Below are 24169 nucleotides of genomic sequence, written 5' to 3'. Positions count from 1 at the left end.
GGACTCGGCCTCCCAAGCAAGTGCTTTTCCAAGGTCTCGGTGAAACCCGCACGCTAGTCGCTCTATGTATGATGCGGCCTTTTTTCACGGAAAGAATGTTATGCCACAGTATTTAGTCTTGTCTTTGAATATGATTAGAATAACGAGGTCCTCAAATAAGTTAATTTTAATATGTTAAACAATCTCATTTGTTCTCTCTGCCGATGAGCATTAATCCTACATAACAACCGTTCTATTTTTCTGTTGAAGGTTGAGTCTCTGTAGTAACGTGTCTCTCTCAGGAAGCACAGGCCATTTCGTTGAACTGACGGAAATGACCTGCTCTCTGACCCAGGGTTTGGGAGTCAAGGAATTACAACGAGGGCTTCCCAGAGAAAACACATTTTCTTTTCTCGCGCGAGAAACACAAACTCCATTCCTTTCAGCCCTTGAAACTTTTCATGACAGATGTTTGGTAATGGCCAAAGAAATCGCGAATGTTCGAATCGACGGAAAGGAACAACAGACGACAGGGCGGTCGGTCGGCAGCCTTACCTATCAGGGTGTGGAAGACGGCGGCGATGGCACCGGCCACGACCATGCACAGGACAGCCTTGGTCCTGTCTCGCTTGCTGTTCACAAACACCAGGCCCACGTTTTTAAAGTCACTCATGGGACCCGTGAAGAACTTCATGAGTGAGTACGCCAGCCCGTAGCTGGCCAGCATTTCCACCGCATCTTCCTTAACAGCAGCAATGCCCCGGTTCAAGGCCTGTGGAGGAGGAAAGACAACCCACGTGAGAGATGTGGTCCCATCTCCCAGGAATTGTACTTCCAAGACGAAACTTGGCAGATACGTTTCTATAGAAACGCTAAGCAGCTTACGGGGTAAACCTCACTGTAATTTGATCACGGTTATTAGTTTTCATTTTCATCCCTATTAGCTTTGGTTTGAAATACCTTCTTGTAGGGGAGATCCCTGCCCGGTGGGGTTAAAGTCAGAGAGAAAAACCCAATAAGCTTTTTATGTTAATATCAGAAGATGATTCTAAGAAGTTTTGGTTAAAACCTCAACAGGTTACATTTTACTTGTAGGCTGAATCTCAATGACGGCGACAGGCATTCTGGAAATGAGTCAGCCACTTGGTAGGGGGGTGGGTGATGGTTTCTTTTTTTCTTTAAGGAAGGGGTGTGCGCGCATGCCCGCGTGTGCGTGACCATGCATGCGTGCATGTGCACCCATAACCTGAAAACCGTCTACGTGTTATGGAGGTATCCTTCCTGGAACAGAGCGAATTCTATGTTATGAACAAAAGTATTGAAGGAACAGATTATATCCTTGATGGATGCTATTTACCTGATTCTTATTGTATTTGAGCTTGGAATGTGTTCCTGAACTCTGTGCAAACAAATGTAAGAAAACCTTTAAACCAAATACCCTGGTTTTGGATATTGCTTGCTCAAGAAGTTGTGGTCACAGAATATTCTGATCATGTTAACCATCCTCCATGATGGACCCTCTGAGGTACCAGTGGCCTTGTCAGCATGGCATTTCCAAACTTACTTTCCCACCTGCTAGACAAATTAGACCAGAGATGCTGGGAATGGATGTCTAGGTGGGGAGAATTTTTTATTGTTTATTTATTACTTATTTATTTTTAAACGTGTACCTCTTTATTTTTGAGAGAGAAGAGAGAGAGAGAGCACGCACACAAATGGGGATGGGGCAGAGAGAGAGGGAGACACAGAATCTGAAGAAGGTTTCGGGCTCTGAGCTGTCAGCACAGGGCCCGATGTGGGGCTCAAACACACGATCCGTGAGATCATGACCTGAGCCTAAGTCCGATGCTCACCTGACTGAGGCACCCAGGCGTCCCCAGGTGGAGAGAAAAAGTTTTTAAAAATGTCACCAGGACATCACCTGCTCTTTAAGAACAGGAAATGTTAAGCAGGAGAGTCAGCTGTGTAGTTTTATACATATAGAAACAGATGGAGTAAAAGCATGCACAGTAAGCTTCGATCGCCCAGACAGCTCTTTCAAAGAGGCATCGTCCACTTCCAAGAAAACTATCTTGAATAAACACATTGCCAGCCACAGGAATAGATAAAGAACCAGACCACCTTCCCCACCACTAAGGCTCTTCTGTTTCAGAGATCTTAGTTGATTTCATAACTGACCATTTGGGCCACTTGTCATTTCTCTTCCCCATGCTTTAAATTCCTGCCCTTATGTCTTAAATTCACCAATAAAGAATAAGCCCGTGAAACCCTGGATCCCCTCACTTGACCCCAATAAAAGCAGAATCCCAGGCCCATGGATGCCGGCACGCTCCCCCTCTCCCCCCACAACATCTCGACCTCACTGGATAGCCTCAGGTGTGCCGTGCAATTTCCGGGTCTTGTAAGTAATAAACCTTTATATTTTCAAAGTTTCCTGATGGTTGTTGCTCAAGGGCGTCTGGCAATCATAATAAGATCCACAAGGGTGGGCCCAGTAGTAATGCCGATTTTGAAAGGGGGAGAGGAGGTTCACTGGGACCCAGGTGAGTGCCTTCAAGGCATTTCTAGCCCCTGGCATTACTATCCTTAGGCTGAGATCAGCACAAAACAATAGACTTTATTTTTTAGAGCAGTTTTTTTAAAAATTTTTTTTAGCGTTTTTATTTATTTTTGAGACAGAGAGAGACAAAGCATGAACGGGGGAGGGTCAGAGAGAGGGAGACACAGAATCTGAAACAGGCTCCAGGCTCTGAGCTGTCAGCACAGAGCCCGACGCAGGGCTCGAACTCACAAACCGCGAGATCACGACCTGAGCCGAAGTCGGCCGCTTAACCGACTGAGCCACCCAGGCACCCCTAGAGCAGTTTTAAGTTCACAGCAAAATGGAGCAGAATGTGCAGTTACTGTAGTCCCTTTGCCCCAACACACACGGCATCCCCCGCTATCATCCTGTACCAGTGTGGTGCATTTTTACCATCCATGAACCTCCAACGATGCATCATTATCACTCAAAGCCCATAGTTTACATTAGAGTTCACTCTTGGGCTGTACATGCTAGGGGTTTTGACAAATACATTTGTCTAATGCTGTGTATACACACACACACACACACACACACACACATATATGGCACGTATCCATCACCATATAGTTGAACATTCTATGCAAAGCACCGTTAGCGCAAAAAAAAAAAAAAAAAAGTATTTATAGGAAAAGACCAACGTGTAAAATAGCTTTAGAAAAATCTAGGAGAAAAATATCTATTTGCTGTAGGAATTCAGTGTCATTCTTCTGACAAGGCTGGTATCATATAAGCTAGTTTTTGAAACCTGTTTCCAATTATATGCCTAATCCTCTTTTCCTTTTTTCCCCCAATAATACCTTAAAATTTTCCATAAAAACCTTCTTAGCCTTTGTGGAACATACCTGCCATGATGCCTTCCTTAGAAAAAATTTCCCTTCTAGCAAAGCTGATGTAATACTTTAATACCCTAACGCAAAATAAAAATCAAGAAGTTCCTTGATAACAAATCCTGTGTTTAATAGCACATCTAGTCAGAGGGTCCTGTTATGTGTCACGATCTATCACTCGATGATCTCCCAAATTAAATTTTTTTTGGATTTCTGCAGTGGATGCTGTTGTGTGTCCTACTCAGACCCTCTACTGGGTAGCGCACCTGTCCCTAGGTGCAGGAACTTGGCCATTAATGGCTCAAAGCTGCCTCCCCCTCAGGGAAAATTGCCCCCCGCCACTTTGGGTTAGATGAGCCACACCAGAGCCCCAGGTGGCACACAGACAATGGCTGGCTGACACAGGGATATGAAAAGATCAGGTCCCCTGCCGCAGGGTGGGGTTGCTCTGGATAGAAATCATACACCAGAGCTCCCTGTGGGGTCGGGTGGAAGCTGGTCTCCAGTGGAGACAACCTCCTTGCTTACCTTCTCTCCCCTCCCCCCACGACTCTCCTCCCCTCTCCCTGAGAGTGCTCGCCCAACAAATCACTTGCACAAGAATTCCCCTCTGTTTCCAGAGACCCCCAACTTGGGCTAGCTCTCATTATGTTTCCCTCAGACTTTGAGACCAGCGTACAGCTTATTCTTTTTTCTTCCCGTCCTTCCCAAAATCTATGGCTGGGAATTGTTCATTGTTTTATTGCTAAAAATGTTCGTTGACATTTAAATGATATATATTATTTAGCACAAGTTTAAAAAGCATACAGGAGGGCATGTAAATAATGTAGACTTAGACTTTTTTTTTAATGTGTCTTGTTGGCAAAATCTTATTCTGTTTTCAATTTTTTTTCACCGTTTATTTATTTTTCAGAGCGAGAGGCAGTGCGCGAGTGGGAAAGGGGCAGAGAGAGGGAGACACAGAATCCGAAGCAGGCTCCAGGCTCTGAGCTGTCAGCACAGAGCCAGACATGGGGCTGAAACTCACGAACCACGAGATCATGACCTGAGCCGAAGCTGGACGCTTAACCGACTGAGCCACCCAGGCGCCCCGGCAAGGCTTCATTCTTTGCTAAAAAGACATCAGTCCTGGCTGGGGCGCCCACTGTCATGCTTTCTATTGCCACCAACAGTTCCTTGACAGAGTCCTAAATCTAGGGTTGAGGAGGTGACAGGCAGGGAGGGCACAGGGGACAACAGCTCTGTCAGCAAGACTGAGTGTGAACACCCCACTTAGGTCAACAATCACAGTAATTTGAGGAAAACGCACAGGGTTTAGAGCCACACAGACTTCGAGCTGGACGCGCTTGTATCACTTAACTACAGAGCGGCATTGGCCAAGGTACCTCCTCTCGCCGAAACAACCCGGCTGATCTTAGTTTGGATGTCAGTGGTGTAGAGGACACCAGGCAGTGACTGGCCTAGAGAAGGGGCTTCACACTTGTCTATTTTGTTTACCACTCTCTACCCGCCCCCTCACGACATCATAAACTCTCAGATGGCTGTTCAATGAATGAAGCATTTTCTACTAGGAACTTTAATGTTCCTATGAATTTTTATGAACTTAAACAAATTGCATTTTGATGATAAGATGCTATTACTTGTAAGATATACCACTGATTCAACATTTTTCATGACCGCATTAAACGTACACAGAGAATGAAAAACATTCTAATTTCAAGCAACATGAAAACACAAGGAAAAGAGAACTTTACAGTTGAGGGCATGTGCTCTATTCATATCATTAGCCTTTTTATGGTTCCCATTTATCGCAAGTATGTCCCTCAATTTGTTCACATCCTAACTTCCTGATTTTCTTTTGACACCCCAGATAATGAGTTAGATGGAGTCCGTCAATCATTTCATGGAGTTTCTTCCCATACTTTTGGACTTGGCCATTCTTACCCATCCAGAGGTGGGGTAACTAACTAGAGTAACTAGAATGTTACTCTGGTTGATGGTTTCATTTGTACACTTACCTTTTAATCTTCCTGGAACTTAGGCAGTGAGATACGGCTCAAAATTCTCGAAAATAGTTTATTTCTTCACCACCGATTTGAACAAAATACCCACCGCCCACTTACTTGTGATGCGTTCTTTCCAGTAATTCATCCTTCCCTATCCTTCCAACGCCTGCTGTTGGCTTCACCTGTCTCAATTCACCCCGTTTTTCTTCAGAGCACATTCCTTACCCGACATTATATAATTTATTTGCTTTTTATCTGTCTTACTGTCTATCTTCTCCATTTGAATGTAAGCTCCAGGGCACAGAGAACTTTCTCTGGCTCACTATATATCCCCCGACATGTCACATGAGGGGATCACATGATAGGTAATCTCGGTAACTGTTTGAAAGAATGAAGTAAAACATATAAAAGCAGTACAAGCATTTACTGGACTAGGTACTGAAGAAACAAAGCATGCTAATGAACTAGGACTCCTAGGAGAAGCTTATTCAGGACTAGACAAGGAAACCCCTCCAAGGAGGTGACAAATGGAGGCCGAAGAATAAGAACGAACCAGCTAGATGCAGAGCTGGAGGAAGCCCGTAGGCTGCAGGAGGGCTTGGTGTTTTAGGGAACAGAAAGGAGGCCAGTAAGAGTGGTGGGGAGGGAGGTAAAGGGAGTTTGGGAAATTAGGCAACGCTGATGTCATTCCAGGTCATGGCGAGGAACAGGTGTTTTGTTCTAAGAGCAGTGGGAAGCCATTACAGGGTCTGAGCAGAGGGAGGACAGAGGCTCAGGCTGGCTATGCGGATGAGGGTGGACTGGAGAGGGAAGGGCAGAAGTTCAAAGCCAAGAGTCCGTGGTAATCCAAATAAGAGACGGCGATGGCTCAGGCCAGGGCAGGATAGTGGAAATGGGAGAAGCAGATTGACTTGAGAGCTTTTTGGAGATAAAACAAACGGATCTAGTGAGGGACCACCTGGTGGGCATGAGGACAAGGGAGAAATCAAAGCCGACCATTGAGTTTTTTGGCTTGAGCCACTGGTCCTGTGGTGCACCTGTTTCCTGAGATGAAGAGACTGGGGAGGCGGGAAGGTTGGGGAAGGAAAAGCAAGAGCTCCATCTGGGTGTCCCCCCATTGGACTGGAGATGCCCATTAGAATTCCAAATGGACAAATCAGGTAAGGATGCTGGCTAGGTGAGTCTGGAGTCTACGGCAGACATCTGGGCCGTGGACCCTCATTTGGAGGCCGTCAGTTACGGACGGTATTTAAAGGCAGGACCCTGAACGAAATAATCTAGATAGCCTATAGATAAAGAGGGGTCCGAGAGTCAGCCCTGGAGCACTCCAGAAATCAATTTAAACACGTCCAGGAGGGGGCAAGCTCTCCATGTGCTACAGGTGTGTAACTATACTGCAGTTCAGCATTAGCTCGCTTACAGGTACCGTTCTGGCCGGGGCATTCCGAGTGCTGCTCTTATCTCCAGCCAAGACGGGGAAGAGAGCTAGGTGCTACGGCTGGCAAGCAGACTTCAAGATGGTCTTGCAGTTCAGCTAAAGTGGTGTCGGAGTTGGCCTTGGGATGAACTAGAGCTTGAGTCAGAATTCCGTCGTAACGACAGAGGTTCACCTGCTGTTTACAGGCAAGTTCCTAAGCGTTCATGAGCTTTCCACGGCAAAGACTCTTCACTTTAGATCAGGGCCAGGTCTCACAGGATTCCAACCGTTGTAAGTACAAAGCTGCCTTTCAATCACAGCCTGGTCCTGGTCCCAGATGGCCTGGCTCGGGGCCTTCCTCACACTTTCGATCCGTGGTCTCTGCACGGTGGACACTCAGCAACATGGAATGTGTGACTTAAAAACGGGTCTGGGTCCAAAAGGCATTCAGTGGCTCCTTCGTGTCTTAGTATCTTCCCAGGGCCTGCCAGGTTCATGGTGTTCCGTTGCCTGATTTTTTTCCTCCCAGAAAGTTATCAAAACTACAGGATATTAAAAAGTAAAACACAAAAACAAAACAAAACAACCCCCAGGGAAATGGCTAACAAATCCCACATGTGATCTCCCTGATACCAACAGTCTTAGACCCTTAAAGCCTAAAAGAGATGCTGACATTTTAAACTCAGGCTCTAGAGACCAGAAACATCTCTATACTGCAGACTGAGATTCTCAGAGAGAGAGTCACCAACTCACCCCCATCCTGCAGTCATTTATGGCAATCGAACAGCAAGATTCCTTGCTAAGCATCTCTGTCCTGCCTCATTTCCTCTTACTCAGCAGAGAACCTCACCTCTTGCTTCAGCTGGAACATGAAATCCATCAGAAATGAGATTTCTTACTGCTTCTCTCCCTAAAACAAACCTCAACAAAACATATCTGCCCAAACCCTTCCTCACCATTTCTGTCCTGTTACAGTGGAAAGGCCAGTCTGACCAGGGTGACTATAGGACTATCGACCTGGGCTCTGCACTTAAGTCCCCTCTGACCTTGACAGGAGCCCCCATCTTCCTCTTGGGCTTGTCTGATCCTTTGCCACATGACTGGCTCTTTCCCATCAACAGTTACGCACGCATAAGTGTTTTCCATCTTAAAAATAAGCCCTCTCTCGACTCCTCGCTTGCTCGAGTTACCACCTTCTTTCTTGCCTTCCTTTCATAGACAACTCCTAAAACGTGTTACCTGCTTTCATCATTTCCACTTTTGTTCTTCCCATTTACTCCTCAGCCTGTTAGAACAGCAGCTGCTAAAGTGCAGGAACCTTATCCGTATCCCAGAACCACAGTCATAACATGGTCTGGTCATAGTACAAGTGGTCAACCAACAATGGTTAGTTGAATGCACCTGCTGGGTCCTGTTTTCTGTTTTCTGCCCCCTTCCCTGCACACGCTCTTCCTGCTAAACCAAACTGGCCCTTTTCTGTCCTGACCCTTCTGACCCCTCAGCGGATCGGACCCTGGCGCCACTCCCTCTTTGAAATGCCTCCCCCACCACTTGGCTTCAAGGGCATTGTGGTTTCCGGTTTTCTTCCTCTCTCTTCTGCCTCAGCTTTTCTCTCGGTGCTTTTCCATTTGTGGTCGCTTCAATATTGGTGTCCCAGGGGTTTGTCCGGGCCCCTCACCTCTTCTCACTCTTGCTCAGTGATTCCCACCCCCTCCAGTCCCAGACACTTTCTGTCTGCTCAGGATCCTCAGATCCATCCCTCTAGACTTCTTAGACTTCTCTTCAGCTCCAAACCCACTCATCTCCACTGAATGTCTCCCTGGCACCTCACATTCCACACTGCCAAAACTTGAGTTCAGCATCTATAGACTCTGTGGGCTCCTACAGACCCGCCTCCTCTCAGACTCCCCGTGTGAATGCGTGCGCCCAGGGTTCCCAGCCAGGAGCCGCAGGAGCGAGCTCCCCGGGTGCCTTTTATCCCTCACTTGCACAGATTTCTTGGTCCCATCCCTACTCCTTCCCCAGCCACGCTCCCCAGTCCAGTTCTCTCCAGCCCCAGTGCGATGCCTTGTGTCAAATCACCGATGGTCTTCCGGCCCCAAGCCATCCTCCCATCCTCTACACTGTGGTCAGATCGTAAAAATCCGACTTACTGAATGTGCACTCAACGTGCTTCAGGGCTGCCCCCTGTACTTAGACCACGATGTCCACAAACATTGCTGTAAGTGTCCGCAACCGCGTCTGGCACATGGTGAGCCAGCATCCAATAAATATCCGGGCAGTGAGTGAACAAGTACAAAGGCCATTCATGATCTGATCCCGCTTGGCATTCCCTCTTGCCCTGTGTACTTCATGAAGCCTAAACTGATTGTAGTTTTCTGGATATACCACGCTCTCTCTCTCACCTAAGGGCCTCTGCTCGAGCTTTTTTTCCCTGCATAGAATCGCCTTTACCCCGTCTCACCCCACTCACCTGGTAAACTTATCATCAGTTGAGGAATCACATTTTCTGGGAGGCTGTCCCTGGAGCCTACCCCTCTCCTCTGTGCTCCACGGCGGCCTGCACGGCCCCTGGACCTCAGGACTTCCCCCATCGGTGTGGACTGTGCTTGCCTGTTTACCAGACCCCTTGCCTGTTCACCTGACTACTCGAGGCAGGGACAGGGCTCACCTGTCGCCAGCCTTCCTCCATGCATTCAGCACATGCAGCACACGCTTGAAAATCCACAGGTGAACACACGCATGTTTATTTGCACGCACTTGTACGTGCATCACTTGTACATCTAGCATGGTCACAAACAAACCCCTCCAGCTGTAGGTTTGGGTTTCTGGGTAAATAAAAACTATTTTTGGTAGAATCTACATACTTAAAAGATGCAGACTGATGACCGTGGCTTGCACACAGCCTTGTAGTTCTGACATTTCTCAAGAGATGGGCAAGGCCTTCCCCTGTTATTTCTATTATGCCTCACGGGGCACCCAGTAGGCATCGGACAGAGGCTGGCCTGCTGAACTGCAGACACACGGACATAAACAGAAGGCAACCTCGGGCCACATAATTAGCCTCTTAAGTGTCAAGTTTAAGCACAGATCTTTTTCCGGCTCCCTTCTTTCACATCCCGTGGATGTCATCTGGGATGCAGGACAAACTGTGCCTCTACAGAGGCAAATCCCGTAACAGAAGTTAGTTGCCATGAGAAGGAGATTAGGAGTTTAGAGTCAAAGGGCTAAAGAACCTCTGCCCGCAGCCTGGTGAAGGCGGGAGAGGAACCGTGCCAAGAGCTGGGTGTGCCACAGACAGGTAACCGGAGTAGTAATCTCCAAATTTCGAACGATGGGGCCTTGAAGAGGCAACAAGGCATCCAGAGAGAAGGCCACACGATTCCAGAAGTGCCAAGGCCCTGTCAGAACCTGACCTGAGAAGTGACATGCATGGCCACATGGTAAACCCATGATCATGTTGCTCATAAAGAAAGAGCTTTCAAATTCTTCTACAAACGGGTGTTGAGTCAGAAACTGGTATCATTCCCTAAAATAGCAAGAGATTATTACATGAAATGCTGAAATACCTACTTCTTTTTTTTTTTCCTTTTGGTAAGGTGGATACTTCCTTCACTTGCCTCATCCTGGATTAGAAAAACAAATGGGACACTGGGCTGGGTCACAATTCTGTTTTGCTAGACTCAACGTTTTCATGAAAGACTTGGTCTATAGCTTCAATGACCCTGTTACACCTTTTATGACCCGAAGCAAACTCACAATTGTCGCAACAGATGCAGCTTAAAAATCCTCCTCAAACCCAGGGTCCTCAGACAATACGTGTTTGTGAAACTATGGAAAATTCAGAAGCATACGTGTAGGCAAAGCTACCTGTGGGAATAGCTTCTCTCGGTGGCATGGATAATCAGCATCCTTGGATTTCAGTCCTCTCAAAGAGTCTAGGTTCCTGTAATTTTCCACTGTTATTGTTCTGTTCGTCTGTATTTTAAAAAGTGGTTTGGGTTAAATTAGATCATTTGTCTTCCCGGTAATTTTCCAGCCATGTTTTATTTTCCCAAGGATCTATATACCACTCTAAATGAGACACCCTCGCTCTGTTTAGCTGGCACTCCAGCCAAGAACCTGACACCCACACATGAGGTTGTGGTTTAAAGGGAGCTGCAGTAAAATGAAGCCTGGTCTGGTCTCGTTAAGCAGTCAAAGTCATTGCTCTGTGCAGTGCCCTCCATATTTAGTGCTTCCTGAAAACACACAGACAAGACGGGGCAAGTCCAAAATATGACACGGGCGTTCTCTGTCACTTCCCATGACTGCAGAAGAGTTTCTATAAAGAACAGAGACGACCTATCAAGCAGGTATGAAGTGTGGCTAACTCAGTTTTCTCTTGTTGCTTTCTTCAAGAAAAAAGGTAAAAGAAAAAAGGGAGCAGAAAAAACCATTTTACTTTTTGGCCTCTCAACTGGAAACACGTTAGCTCGTTAAAAGATATACTTCAGGGGCGCCTGGGTGGCTCAGTCGGTGAAGCGTCCCGACTTCGGCTCAGATCATCATCTCGCGGTTCACGAGTTCAAGCCCCACGCCAGGCTCTGTGCTGACAGTTCAGAGCTTGGAGCCTGCTTCGGATTCTGCATCTCCCTCTCTCTGCCCCTCGCCCGCTGACACTCTGTCTGTCTCCCTCTCAAAAATAAATAAACATTAAAGAAAATAAAAAAAATAAATAAAAGATCTACTTTAGTGTCGTAGGACCCTCCTCAAATCATCTGGATCCTTCATTTAAAAACGAAGCTTCTTCACTTGGCTTAATTTAACTTCCATTCAAGATGGCGGGAGGCTGGACAAGGAAGAAATATTACTACGGAATTCTAGCGTACTTAAAAAAACCAAAGTTTCCTGTGCCATTTAACTACTTATTCCTCAGCTTGACCTCACATCTTTACTATTAGTGAAATTCCTATATTTCCTCCACTTTTTTATACTTGTAAAGTTACATATGGTCCCCAGATGATGATATTTCTTGATTAATACCTCAAGATCATATCCATTCCACTTCAGAGCTGAGTTTAAAATGCTTTTATATTTAAAAAAAAACCCACAACTCCATGAACAATAGGCTGGGATAGAAGGTCAACCCTGGGGTCTGGAAAGTCTGTTTGCTAGCCATCCATACTTTCTGCCTGTCTACATACATACCCTGCTGCCATGATCTTGCTCTGTCCCTGCTGGCATACACACGCTCTTCCTGCTTGATGAAAGACCGTTCCCTTGATCGTTCTAGCACCTTAAACTTGAGGACCTTTGTGCAGCTCAGAAGCTCCACTCCTTTTTCTGACTCAGCTGCAACATTCAGAAGCATCACCCATCACCTTCCATTCCCGTCCAGTTTTTTTTTTTTTAATTTTTTAAATGTTTTATTTTTGAGAGAGAGAGAGAGAGCGAGCATGAGTGGGGGAAGGGCAGAAAGAGGGAGATACAGAATGGGAAGCAGGCTCCAGGCTCTGTGCTGGCGCTTGAACTCACAAACCGTGAGACCATGACCTGAGCTGAAGTCGGACGCTTAACCCCTTAACCGACTGAGCCACCCAGAAAGGTGCCCCCATTCCTGTCCTTTTAAACGCCTCTATACTAACAGAATAGAGAACGAGTTCCCATTTGCATTTGGACCTTATAAAACCCAATGAACATGATAATGATGATGATGGAAATATCCTAGCAGCTACCACTTACTGAGTGCTTGCTTTGTGCACATACGATTCCAAGATCGTTCCTTCTCCCCAAAGCTCTGTGAGAGGGGCTCTGTTATTTCCCAGCTCACTGGTGGAGAGACTGGCACACGGGGAGGCTAAGTCACTTGTCCAGGGTGACACAGGGCTGGGAGAAGAGTCATGACAGCTTAAGCTTGGGGCCATGATGCTAATCAATACTCCATCATACTGACACCAACCCTTCTTTTGCTCTGACTTAGATATTGCAGTTGGTGCCAAGGGCTGACGTGAACATCTGGATAAAGACCATTCTTATGAGAAATCCCCAAGATCCTTAGGTAAAGGTTGATTTTTACGCAGTAATGTGTAGCAAACATTACAAGGGTACAGGCGGAGGATGAATGGAGGGAGGCTAGCGTCACCATGTATCTGGGCCACGTCAAGAAAACGAGGGTAGCACGGCGGAGGGCACCAAGGAAACCTTCAAGCCCCTAGCACACGTGTCAGATCACAACACTCAGGTGCCGGCTCGACCTTCACCAGGGTGGCAGAAATGCCAAGAGGCTCTCGACGGTGGCCTCCTAGAGACGTGGGCAAAGATGTTTATGGCTTCTTTTATACATAGGTTAATGCATCAGCCCAGGATCTTCAACCTTTCCAAGATCCTCACGCGCCTCTCAGCTGCGGGACGAACTCGTTCTGCGGGACGAACTTTCTCTGGCTCGCCGCGGGTATTCATAGAGTGGCATGTGCCAAGTTTGGTGAAAGATTTCTAAGGTTCTGGGCTTTGGATCTGGTCGTTTTTAGGAGGTGAGCGAGAGAATAAAAGCTGGTCATCAAACACGCTAGTCTGTCCAGCCCACGGGTAATTCTATGCCAGTGCCGACACCCCCACATACCCAGCGCACACACGGAGAAAGGGATCCCAACAAGGAGGCAATGTTTAATCGAGATAAAGCTGTCCTCTGTGTTTGCCTCCTGTGGGCAAGCAAGGTTGCCATCACCTCCCCATGTCCCCACCGCTAGTGTTGGTTTCTCTTTTGAAATTTTATTTATTTTTGAGAGAGCCAGCGTGCGTACGCGGGGGGAGGGGCAGAGAGAGGGAGAGAGAGAGAGAATCCCAAGCAGGCTCCGCTCTGTCAGCACAGAGCCCAAGGCGCGGCTCGAACCCACGAACCATGAAATCACGACCTGAGCTGAAATCAAGAGTTGGACGCTTAACTGACTGCGACACTCAGGTGCCCCTTGCTGTCCTTAGTTTAAATTATTGGCCTGATTTATGGTATCCCACATGAAGTATTATCGTCTCATCTGTTTCGAACACAATGCAGGACAGGACAAAGGCTATCGCTGTAGTACAAGCAAATCAGGAAAGAGTCAAAGGGTGCCCACAAGGGCAGCAGGGATTAAAGAATTATATACTACCCTGAATTTATTTTGTCTTCGCAACTATAACCACGTGTTATGCCTAACATTTTCCACCCAGTATGATAAAGTAATGGGTTACAGAATAACGTGGATAAAAATCACAGTGTTTTGAAAATTTCGAGACTAAACCGAGAAGAACAAAATACATTTTTCTAACTTGCTACTTCACACAAACGATGCATGAGAGAGTCAATGCCCATGCTCAGCCTTGTTGGATAAATCGAGATTCGCTGTAATTCAGGTTTTACACCTCTGGAAATCAGAGTAGTGTGAAGAGTTGTCCCCTTTAGCCCTTTCACCTACAGGCACGAGGGGGACAAAGGGGACCCAGTGAAAGGAGACATCTGTGCCCTTCTCCACTTGGCCTTCAGAGCCCTGGAAGGATGCCGTAGACACAGAGGCATCCTTGTTGATGGCGCGTTATAATTCATGCAGGCGACACTTATGGATCACGGGAAGAAGAGCCTCTTACATACGCAGTATGGTAGGCTTGAACGTGACTTCATACATTATCTTATTGGCTTCTCTCACAAGGTTTTTAAACAATGTTTATTTTGGGGGGGGGGGAGGGACCGAGAGAGAGGGAGGGAGAATCCCAAGCAGGCTCTGCACTGACAGTGGGGCTCAAACCCGCGAACCGTGAAATCATGACCTGGGCCCAAATCAAGAGTTGGACGCTCACCCGACTGAGCCACCCAGGCGCCCCCTCACAGCTGGTTTTTGTCCAACAACGCTGCAACAACAGGGCAAGTACTAAAACTTCCTGCTGTGTAGAAAAGGAAACCAAGGCTCAAGGAGATCCCAGGACTTGCCCGAGGTTCGTGGTTGGTGTATGATAGAGCTCAGAGGAGAAGGCAGTGAGACCATTAGCCCAGCGTTCTCTCGTCCCTCAAGGCTAGACTGAAAATGGTGCAGAGGTGGGGATGGGACACCTCTCTACTCTCAGCAAAGCAGGGAGGGAGTGGGTATGTCCTCATACAGAAATGCGTGATTACCTGTCCAGCCGGTTAACTTCTGGAAATAATTATGACTGAAGGAAATCGTTATTTTTATGTAACGGCTATTTGGTTTGGGGAGTTGGAGAGCACGCATATAAAAGGTATGTGAGGTTGAGGTAAAACTTCTTGAGGCTTTTCTCTTTGAAAGGAGTCAGGAGCAGCCTGCTGGCATCGAGGGATGCCGCTGTCGGTGGCGAAGCACAGGCCCGATCGGCAGTCTGGGCAACAGACTACAAGGGAGCTCGGGAAGCTTCCGCGGAGATCCCTGTGAGTGCCAGGGAAGGGTTATCTGTTCAAGGAGCACAGCCTCGGTCAAGGCCCCAGTGATTCCAAAGGGACAAATTTGTGATGTTGTCCCTTCGGACAGCGAGACAGTGACTCTGGCAGCACCTGCCTCCAGAAAGTTCTACTGGTTGCCCCCAGTACTGTCAGTGGCTCTGGGGTATGGAATCTTCCGTATGTGGTGCACTTGGGGTTTTTCCTCAATTTCTGTTCATCTTTCTGGCAGTGAAAGGGTAATGTAATTGTCCAGGTATAAACCGAGGACAGAGAGTGAAGGCTCCCCAAAGACGTGCTGCCCAAAAGGGGTTATCTAAGCCTTTGAAAATCCCCTGAGAGTTCCGCTCAGAGCAGGGATTCCAAAGCCAGAAGCACTAGTATATAGGGCAACTGCTAAGTCTTAGCAGTTGAAAATGAAATTGTTTTATTTTATTAAAAATTTTTTCTAATGTCTATTCATTTTTGAAGTAGAGAGAGAGAGAGACAGAGCGTGAACAGGGGAGGGGCAGAGAGAGGGAGACACAGAATCTGAAGCAGGCTTCAGGCTCTGAGCTGGCAGTATAGAGCCCGATGCGGGGCTCGAATCCACAAACCGGTTGTGAGATCAGAGCTGAAGTCAGACGCTTAACTGACTGAGCCACCCAGGCGCCCCTGAAATTGTTGTTTTAAACCATCATTTAGGAAAATATGAACATAAATGGATAGGAGAATGAAACTCCTTACTATATATTATTTAAAAGTACAGTGTTGAGAAAAAAAAAAAAGAAAAGCCTGTTTCCTCTCTTTGTTTCTAATGGTACAGTCTTTGTCTTATTAGATTAGTAAGCTTATTAGACCAGTATCGGACTAATAAACTGCCCCTCTCCCATCATAAAGAAACAAAACTATACAAGTCTTGGTAATACATTCAACAAGGAGTATAGTTCCTAAATATAGAAAACCAAACAATTTTCCTGAAGTTCATAAACTAAGACCTGAATAAATGGAGAGGCAAGCTATGTTCCTTGATGACAAGACATAATGTTACAAACCTATCAGAGGTCTTTCAGAATTCATGGGGTAAGTTTCACGGAGTTTCAGTTGAAATCCCAGTGATTTGAGGGGTGCCTTGGTGGCTCAGTTCGTTGAGCGTCCACTCTTGGTTTCGGCTCAGGTTATGATCTCACAGCTCATGGGTTCGAGCCCCGCGTTGGGCTCTGTGCTGACAAGGCAGAGCCTGCTTGGGATTCTCTCTGCCCCTCCCCCCCCAATAAATAAATGAACATTAAAAAAATTCCAGTGATTTGGGTTTTCATTTGGACCTGGGTAAAATGATTTTCAACTTTATATGGGAGGATAACCAAGAAAATGCACTAAAGAAGGCTAGTGAGGGGATGTTTCCCTTACCTGACATTAAAAGTTCCCAGAGAGAAGGCAACTCACAGAAAAAGAAAGGCTGACAGAGCATGTACACATGTAAAGATGTTCTACCACAACAGGAGTCAGGGAAATAAAAATCAAAACGACAAGACTACTATCAGATAAAAAAATTTAAATGACTGACACAATCCAGGGCTGATGAAGATGTGGCCCGATGGGGAATCTCATACGGGACTGGCCACAATGTAAGCGGCTACAATCTTTTTTTTTTAATTTTAATTTTTTTTTTAATTTTTTTTTTCAACATTTATTTATTTTTGGGACAGAGAGAGACAGAGCATGAACGGGGGAGGGGCAGAGAGAGAGGGAGACACAGAATCGGAAACAGGCTCCAGGCTCTGAGCCATCAGCCCAGAGCCCGACGCGGGGCTCGAACTCACGGACCGCGAGATCGTGACCTGGCTGAAGTCGGACGCTTAACCGACTGCGCCACCCAGGCGCCCCTAATTTTAATTTTTTAAGTTTATTTATTTTGAGAGAGACAGAGACAGTGTGAGCGAGAGAGGGGCAGGGGGAGTGGAGAGAGAGAGAGAGAGAGAGAGAGAGAGAGAGAGAGATTGAGAGAAAGAATCCCAAGCAGGCTCCGCGTTGTCAGCACAGAGCCCAATGCGGGGCTCGAACTCGTGAAATCAGATCATGACCCGAGCCGAAACCGAGAGGTGGACGCTTGACCAACTGAGCCCCCCAGGCGCCCCTACACTGCTATAATCTTGTGGCCAAGGAATATGTCAACAGGTATTAAAATTAAAAGTATACCAACTCCTGATACAGTAATCCCTCTACAGAAACCTCTCCGAACAAAAGTACCAGTAAGTAATGCCACACATATGAAGGTGCTCATTAAAGCATCCTTTGTAATGACTGACAAGTGACAACAATCTGTCCATCAATATAGGAAAGACCAAATTACAGCACATGCACAGAGGGGAATGTTATCCAGCAATCATAAAGCATGAGCTGGAAGCAGCTCTAGACATAATGAACTAGAAAGAGGCCCATACACAGTGTTAAGTAGAGGAAGATCGCACCTTAAGCAACATGGGCTATTTTTATCCCATTAAAAAATAAAAAAGAAAGGGGCGCCTGGGTGGCTCAGTCGGTTAAGCGTCCGACTTCAGTTCAGGTCATGATCTCGTGGTTCGTGGGTTTGAGCCCCAGGTTGGGCTCTGTGCTGACAGCTCGGAGCCTGGAGCCTGTGTCGGATTCCGTGTTTCCCTCTCTCTCTGCCCCTCCCCGCCCCTCACTTTCTCTCTCTCTCTCAAAAATAACTAAACATTAAAAAAAAATTAAAAAATAAAATAAAAAAGAAAGACCCTCCAAAAGGTGTAAATACATTTGTATGAGCAGAGAGAAAGCTGGAGAGTAACGTCTCCCCAACGGTCAATACTGGTGATTTTAGAGGAGGGAGGATTGGAGGGAGGCAGGAAGAGGAACATTTGTAACGTCACACACACATCTGTACATCCGTACCGTCCTACTTATGACAAAGAGCATATGTTACTTGTATCGCTTAAGATGGAAGAAAAAAAAGCAACTTCATCAATTCACACAAAATAAAGAAAATGCCGGTTCCTTAGGGTGCCAAGCTGACAGCCACCCGGCAAATGTTGACATGTTTTTGTCATGCTCTTTGTGGTCACCTGTGACGATACCACGTAGAAGAATCCCCCTTGTTCATTTTGCTTGAAAAGGCCACGACTGACGATAGTTTCAAACAGGAGGCTCAGCACGAGAAGTCGTGTGCTGGCCACAAGACCGTTGCCAGTATCCAAAATCTAGACCTTTGAGCAGGAGAAAAGAGGACTCTTCTCTTGGCTCAACTCACCCTCCTGCCGCGGCTTGCTTCAGCCCTTCGTGACCCTACCTCCCCCTTTTTGGACTTTAACACCTAAATCGCAATTTGTTTACAAAAAGGCGAAACAACAATTAGAACCCAGTGCCAGTAGAGCAAAAGGCATTTAACCCAGTTTGCAGGGTGTGAGAAGGCTTCTTGGGGTCCTACAGACGCAAAAGGCCATCAGGGCTCCCCTGGTAAGACCCCCACCTGAATTTCCTCGCTGTGCTCGCTCTTAATCCCAACCGAAATGTCAACTCTGCCTCCTACCTTCTGCCCATTCCTCTGAGTCCAAGGTCATGGTTTCTTCCCCGGGAACCCTCAGTAACTGTTCTCAGCCACATAACGGCTCCTGGCACAGGCTTATCTTCCACCATCTATTTATTCACGGAACTATTTCATTCATTCAAATATACTCAGTGAGTGGGGTGTACCTGCCTGACAACTTGCTCTTTACTGACCCATGTACCTGACTCAGTGGTCACACAGGCTGTGAAGTTTTTACGGCCACCACGTCACATACACTGAACAGAAAGAGCACCGTGCCGGGCAAACACAGCACACTCACATTCGGATATTCAGGCACCTGGATCTTTCTTTCCATCCCTCAAAAAGCTTCGAATTGGGGGCTTGTAAGAATAGTTACTCGCCGATGAACTGTGGTAAGGATTCGGGTGCTTTTGTGCTCAGTATTCTGGCTTCATAACCTCTCCTTAATACTAAGGAATAAACCAAAGTAAATATTTCCTCTTATTTTACTGAGAGTAAAAGGGCCTCTCCCAAGGTGATTTGTTAAGTTTCTAAATGGCAAGGTGCAGATTTTAACAATTGTGCTTCAGGGATAAAAACAATGACTTGGAATAGTAATAGATTTTTCTCATTGTGTAAAATTAATTACGCTGTATATTTTAATCTGTTTTAAAGTAAGCTTTACGATGCCTTTCAATTGCTCAATACAGAATACGCTGTTTCCTCACAAGTTCAAATGCAGTAAGATTTTCCCCTTGGTCTTTCTAAAAAGACCATTTCTACAGAAGAAAACACATATTTCTTCATAATTGCTCCCTTTTCTGCGAAGACGAACATACACTATGTAGATAAAATAGGACATAAACTATGATGTCACCTAATTTCTAATCCTGTCAAACGCATATGGAACTTAAGACTAATTCCATATGACTGCATTACATGTTTTCTTGGCTGACGCAAAAAAAAAAAAAAATGAAGAATTAAGAGAAAAACACTGATCAGGGAAAAACAGGAAGTCCCAACTTTGAAAAACACTCAATCCACCGTCTATGCAAACCACAAAAAGATTAGACAAACTAAGCATTTGTTGACATTGGCTGCAAATTTTGAAAACGAATACAGCCTTAAAATATATCTGGAATGAGACACAAATCTGTTTTCACTGGTTCTTTCCTTTTCCTTTCTTTTTGTAAAGTGCATTTGAAAGGAACTGCTAGGTAGAAATTCAAAATCATTTTCCTATTCATCCCTGTATAGATCAGCAGAGTCATATGAAGCTCTCTAGCTGTGGGAACAGGGGTCTGTGCTGGCATTTCTCTGGAGTCACCACGTTTCATTTAAGCCTCCTGAAAAGCCAGCCAAGGTAGGGAGTCTCGGCTCTTGTCAAAGAGGGGGAGACTGAGGCTCATAGGGAAAAATGATTTACTCGAGCTCATCAAGCTCTCAGATGTGGAACTGAGACTCTGGTGTCTCCCACCCGCAGAGTCATCTGGAAAGCATGGGGACCATCCCTTCAGATCTGGGTTAGTGCTGTGTTATCCTGGGCGTGACTTCGCCTCTCTGAGATTCAGTATCTTGAGTAAAATAGGAATGCTCACCCCAATCTGTCTCCTGCAGGTCAGATTTTAGGGATTAACTGAGATCGTGTGTGTGGGAGTAGCTGGTATCTAAGGAGACAAATCACCAACCGTCTTTTCTTCCCCCAAATAAGAACCCTGGGCGAGACAATGGTTTGGATGTCTGCCCTGATCTAAACCCCAGCACCTGGCACATCAGGGACCTCCAAGGGCTCTGTGGGACCTCAAGATGCATTTTTGGTTCGGGGCAGACTAAAATCGGTCCTAGAGACCTGTGGCAGGTCTAAATATCTTCTGGAATTGACTTGCTTCTTACCGTAGCCACAGCCCCGAGGGCAGATTCAGGCCAATGCTCACTTCCTTGATCCACTAGGCCACATCCGCATGGCCCCTCAGCATGGTCTGGTGGGGTTTGTGGAGGGACCTGAGCTCTGGGTGGGTTGATGAGCTCACTCTTCTAGGAAAAGTGGCCATGCTGCCCCAAGCTGCCTGTGATCTCATGACTCTCCAGCTGGTGGGGAGGAGAGGGGCAGCAAGAAGGGTAATCGTGGTAGTTGCCTTGTGATCTCGGGGGAAATGCAAAGATACAGATCCAGAGAAGCAGTTCCCAGAGTGCCTTTTTTACCAAGTCCCCTCGCTGCCCAGCCAGGTTCCCCAGCTCTCATGACCCACTGCTGCCTCTCAATTTCTTTTTATCAATAGGGTTTCCTTGCTCAAAAAAATGAGCGGAAAGGGCACCTGGGTGGCTCAGTCGGTTAAGCGTCCGACTTCAGCTCAGGTCATGATCCCTCAGTCCGTGAGTTCGAGCCCCGTGTCGGGCTCTGTGCCGACAGCTCAGAGCCCGGAGCCTGCTTCGGATTCTGTGTCTCCCTCACTCTCTGCCCCTCCCCCGCTTGCGCTGTCTCTCTCTGTTTCTCTCAAAAAATAAGCATTAAAAAATTTTTTTTAATAAAAAAATGAGTGGAAATTAATTTTGAATAAGCTCAGCCACATGGCCAAAAGCAGCAGTAACTAAGCAAAATCAGCCAAACTTCTCATTACTCAACACTTATCTTCATTAATCTGAGTCTTCAGGAGGAAACGTACATGGCATGTGCGAGGAGGCACTGGCTTTACGTGTTCACAAGCACTTTTCAGTGATACCTCATTATACAAAATCTACCCAGAGCTCCAGCTGGGGCCCTGGGAACTCTTTCACCCCAGTAATTCTGTGCCAGCAGGTGCTGCTTGGAGCCGGCCTGTTTGGCCATCTCCTGACTCACACGTATTTGTCCATCAGCTGTCATGGGCCTGGTGCCACGCAGCATACTAAAGGGATTTCCCAGGAGGTCCCTGCCTCCAAGGAGGTTGCAATGACAACCCGGAGCAAGCAAAGACGGGTTAAAGTTCTCAAAGGCGGTACAGCACAGACCGGTGGGGAGACAAACTTGAACAGCGGAAGAGAGCCTGCTGTGTGCTGGAGAAGACAGGGGAGGAAGGGTCTGGGGGGGTGCAGAGAGGAGGGTGGAGGGAAAATTGGGTCGGGTGGGGGGTCACGTGATCCCAGACAGGTGGCTTTAGGTTGGGTGTGACAGGCAATAGGCAAGAACGAGAGCCTGTGCCTGCAGAGTCTATGAGGACTGATCCGGTAGGGATGTGTGTAATGGACTGAAATGGTTAAGAGAACCGCACTGGAAGCCCACCTCTTGCCACAGGGCTGCGGGGAAGGGGGTTCGAATCCAAGACTCATGGCGTTGGCGGCAGGAAAGAAGGACAGGAACCAACATTTACTTCGATGCAAGAAATAAGATGTATCTCATCTGCCTCGGCACCACATCCCCGCGTCAGTTTCCCTGGGGGTGGGGCCTCATCCAGGTTGTCAATCGACATTGGTTTGATTGCAAGGAGGGGGTGTTTCCAGCTGAGGAGCAGCAGGTGTCACTGCCGGGCACTGGCGACTGGAGGGCACAAGCTGAAAACTCTACCTGGGACCATCTGTGATGCAAGTCATGTAGAATAAAACAATACTTAATTACAATGGAGCCCCAAACAAAAGAGAAGTAGATGTTCTCAAGTCTAAAGAGAAACATAACCCTGGGGCGCCTGGGGGGCTCAGTCAGTTAAGTGTCTGACTCTTGATTTCGGCTCAGGCCACGATCTCACGGTTTGTGCGTTCGAGCCCCTCATCGGGCTCTGAGCTGACGGTCCAGAGCCTGCTTGGGATTCTGTCTCTCTCCCTGTCACTGCCCCTACTCTTTGTGCTCTCTCTCTCTCAAAAATACGTACGCATTAAAAAAAATAATAATAAAGATAGGGACAGACATGTGGTCAGAGCCAGGATCCCTTAGACTCTCTCAGCCATGGACCCAACATCTAAGGATCCTGGATCCCCACCCCTGAGGGGCCGTGTCCGCTGGCAGCCTGGTAAGGACTGCAGGGGATCGGGGCCAGTGGGACCACCGGGCATCCAGCACCATGGTTTCCTGAAGGTAAAACAGGCTAAGTGGTCTGAGCTGCCCAGGACGAGAGAATCACCGGGTGACGGGCCAGGAGGCCAGATCAGATTTACAAGATGGCAGAACAGATGATGTGCAAGAAGGGACCCCAGAGCTGCTCTCCACCTTCACTGCCTCAGCTCCTCACTTGAGAAACCCAGTCCCGAGTGAGTTTCCCCTGGAAGTTTGCAGGTGACACCTGGTGGCCCGGCCAGCTGGGTGGCCTCGGGACACCAGCAGGGCATTTCCTGCCCGTTCACTCTTGAGTGGGGCAGTAAGTCCTCTCCCCTTCATCTGCTGTCACTGCTTTTCTTTTGTCACTGGCTGCTGAACAATGAGTGGGGTGACTGCCCACAGGGGGAAAAATGTTCTCTAAGTGGGAGAAGGCTTGCTAACCAGTGATGCATTTGGCGCCGCAAAACGAATGTGTTTGCTTAGCTAACACTTATCGGATGGCAAATCTCTGTAGGAATAAACAGAAATATCACCAGGATCTGTTTACACTGGTGAGAACCAAATCCCGCGGGAGGTAGATGGCTGCACAATTCTATTCTCTCAAGCAAAGGGTAATGTGGTGTGTGCACTTTGGGAAGTTTTAATGGTCTCAGGAAGGCAGGCCCTGTTGGGGAGGGTCCTGGGAAAACCAGCCCGTTCTGGGGCAGCAAAACCCATTTTCAAAGGACATGTATTTTACCCCCAGTAGAGACCTGGACCAAAGCGCAACGGCTCAGGCGGGAAGTGTAACCTGCAGTTTCCCGCGGGTCCAGCCCTGACCCTGAACGAAGGCAGATGCACAGAAAGGCGGAAGTGAAGCTGCAGAGAACTTTCTCTCTGAGAAAACCAGCCAGGAACTGCAGGAAGCTGACCGGCCTCAGGAGGGCGCTCACGGGGCTTTGGGGGTGTTGCAATTAAACGCCTTTTCTCTCCCTCTCCTTTCTCACCCTAATTAATCAACAGCTCTCCTTCCACAGAAAATCCTTTTGCTTACTGTACTACATCAGTTGAAAGACCAATTTTCCCAGCTTTACTACCTGCTGTAATTTGTAAATGAGCTGTGGTTAAAAGCCGACACCCCCCCCCCCACCCCACCGCCATCGGCAGATCACTTCTTAGGGTACAGTTTGTTTCTCCCATGAAGGTGATGAACATAACACATTTGCAGAGCTTGCTACAAACCCTATAATAAACTTTTAAAAATGTAAACGGACATGGCCTGAAGATTTGGATACCAGGGTTTGGAACTGACCGGTCTTCTTTTCTTGCAATTGGGTTCGGGTTGCATTTAGCACTGCACTGTCCTAGGGCTTCGAAGAAACACACAGGGCATCTGCTTGAGCATAAGATGAGGCGATAGAAATGGACAGAATTCCCTCGGGGCTTTAGGAGGTGTGCTCTT

The 24169-nt window shown here is 47.1% G+C and overlaps 1 protein-coding gene across 2 annotated transcripts in view; it reads right to left on the bottom strand.

The window, feature by feature from the left end:
- ANKH (ANKH inorganic pyrophosphate transport regulator) overlaps positions 1–24169 on the bottom strand; it is a 139163-nt gene that overhangs the window by 55306 nt on the left and 59688 nt on the right. For both annotated transcript variants that reach the window (XM_047823495.1, XM_047823484.1), the window contains exon 2: positions 535–751. In XM_047823495.1, the coding sequence (XP_047679451.1) occupies positions 535–751 (217 nt within the window). The remainder of the gene's footprint in view (positions 1–534; positions 752–24169) is intronic.

The sequence above is a fragment of the Prionailurus viverrinus genome, chromosome A1 (genome assembly GCF_022837055.1).
Source record: "Prionailurus viverrinus isolate Anna chromosome A1, UM_Priviv_1.0, whole genome shotgun sequence".
Taxonomy (NCBI): domain Eukaryota; kingdom Metazoa; phylum Chordata; class Mammalia; order Carnivora; family Felidae; genus Prionailurus; species Prionailurus viverrinus.
The sequence above is the reverse complement of the archived record's forward strand: the minus strand, read 5'-3'. Positions and strand labels throughout refer to the sequence as shown.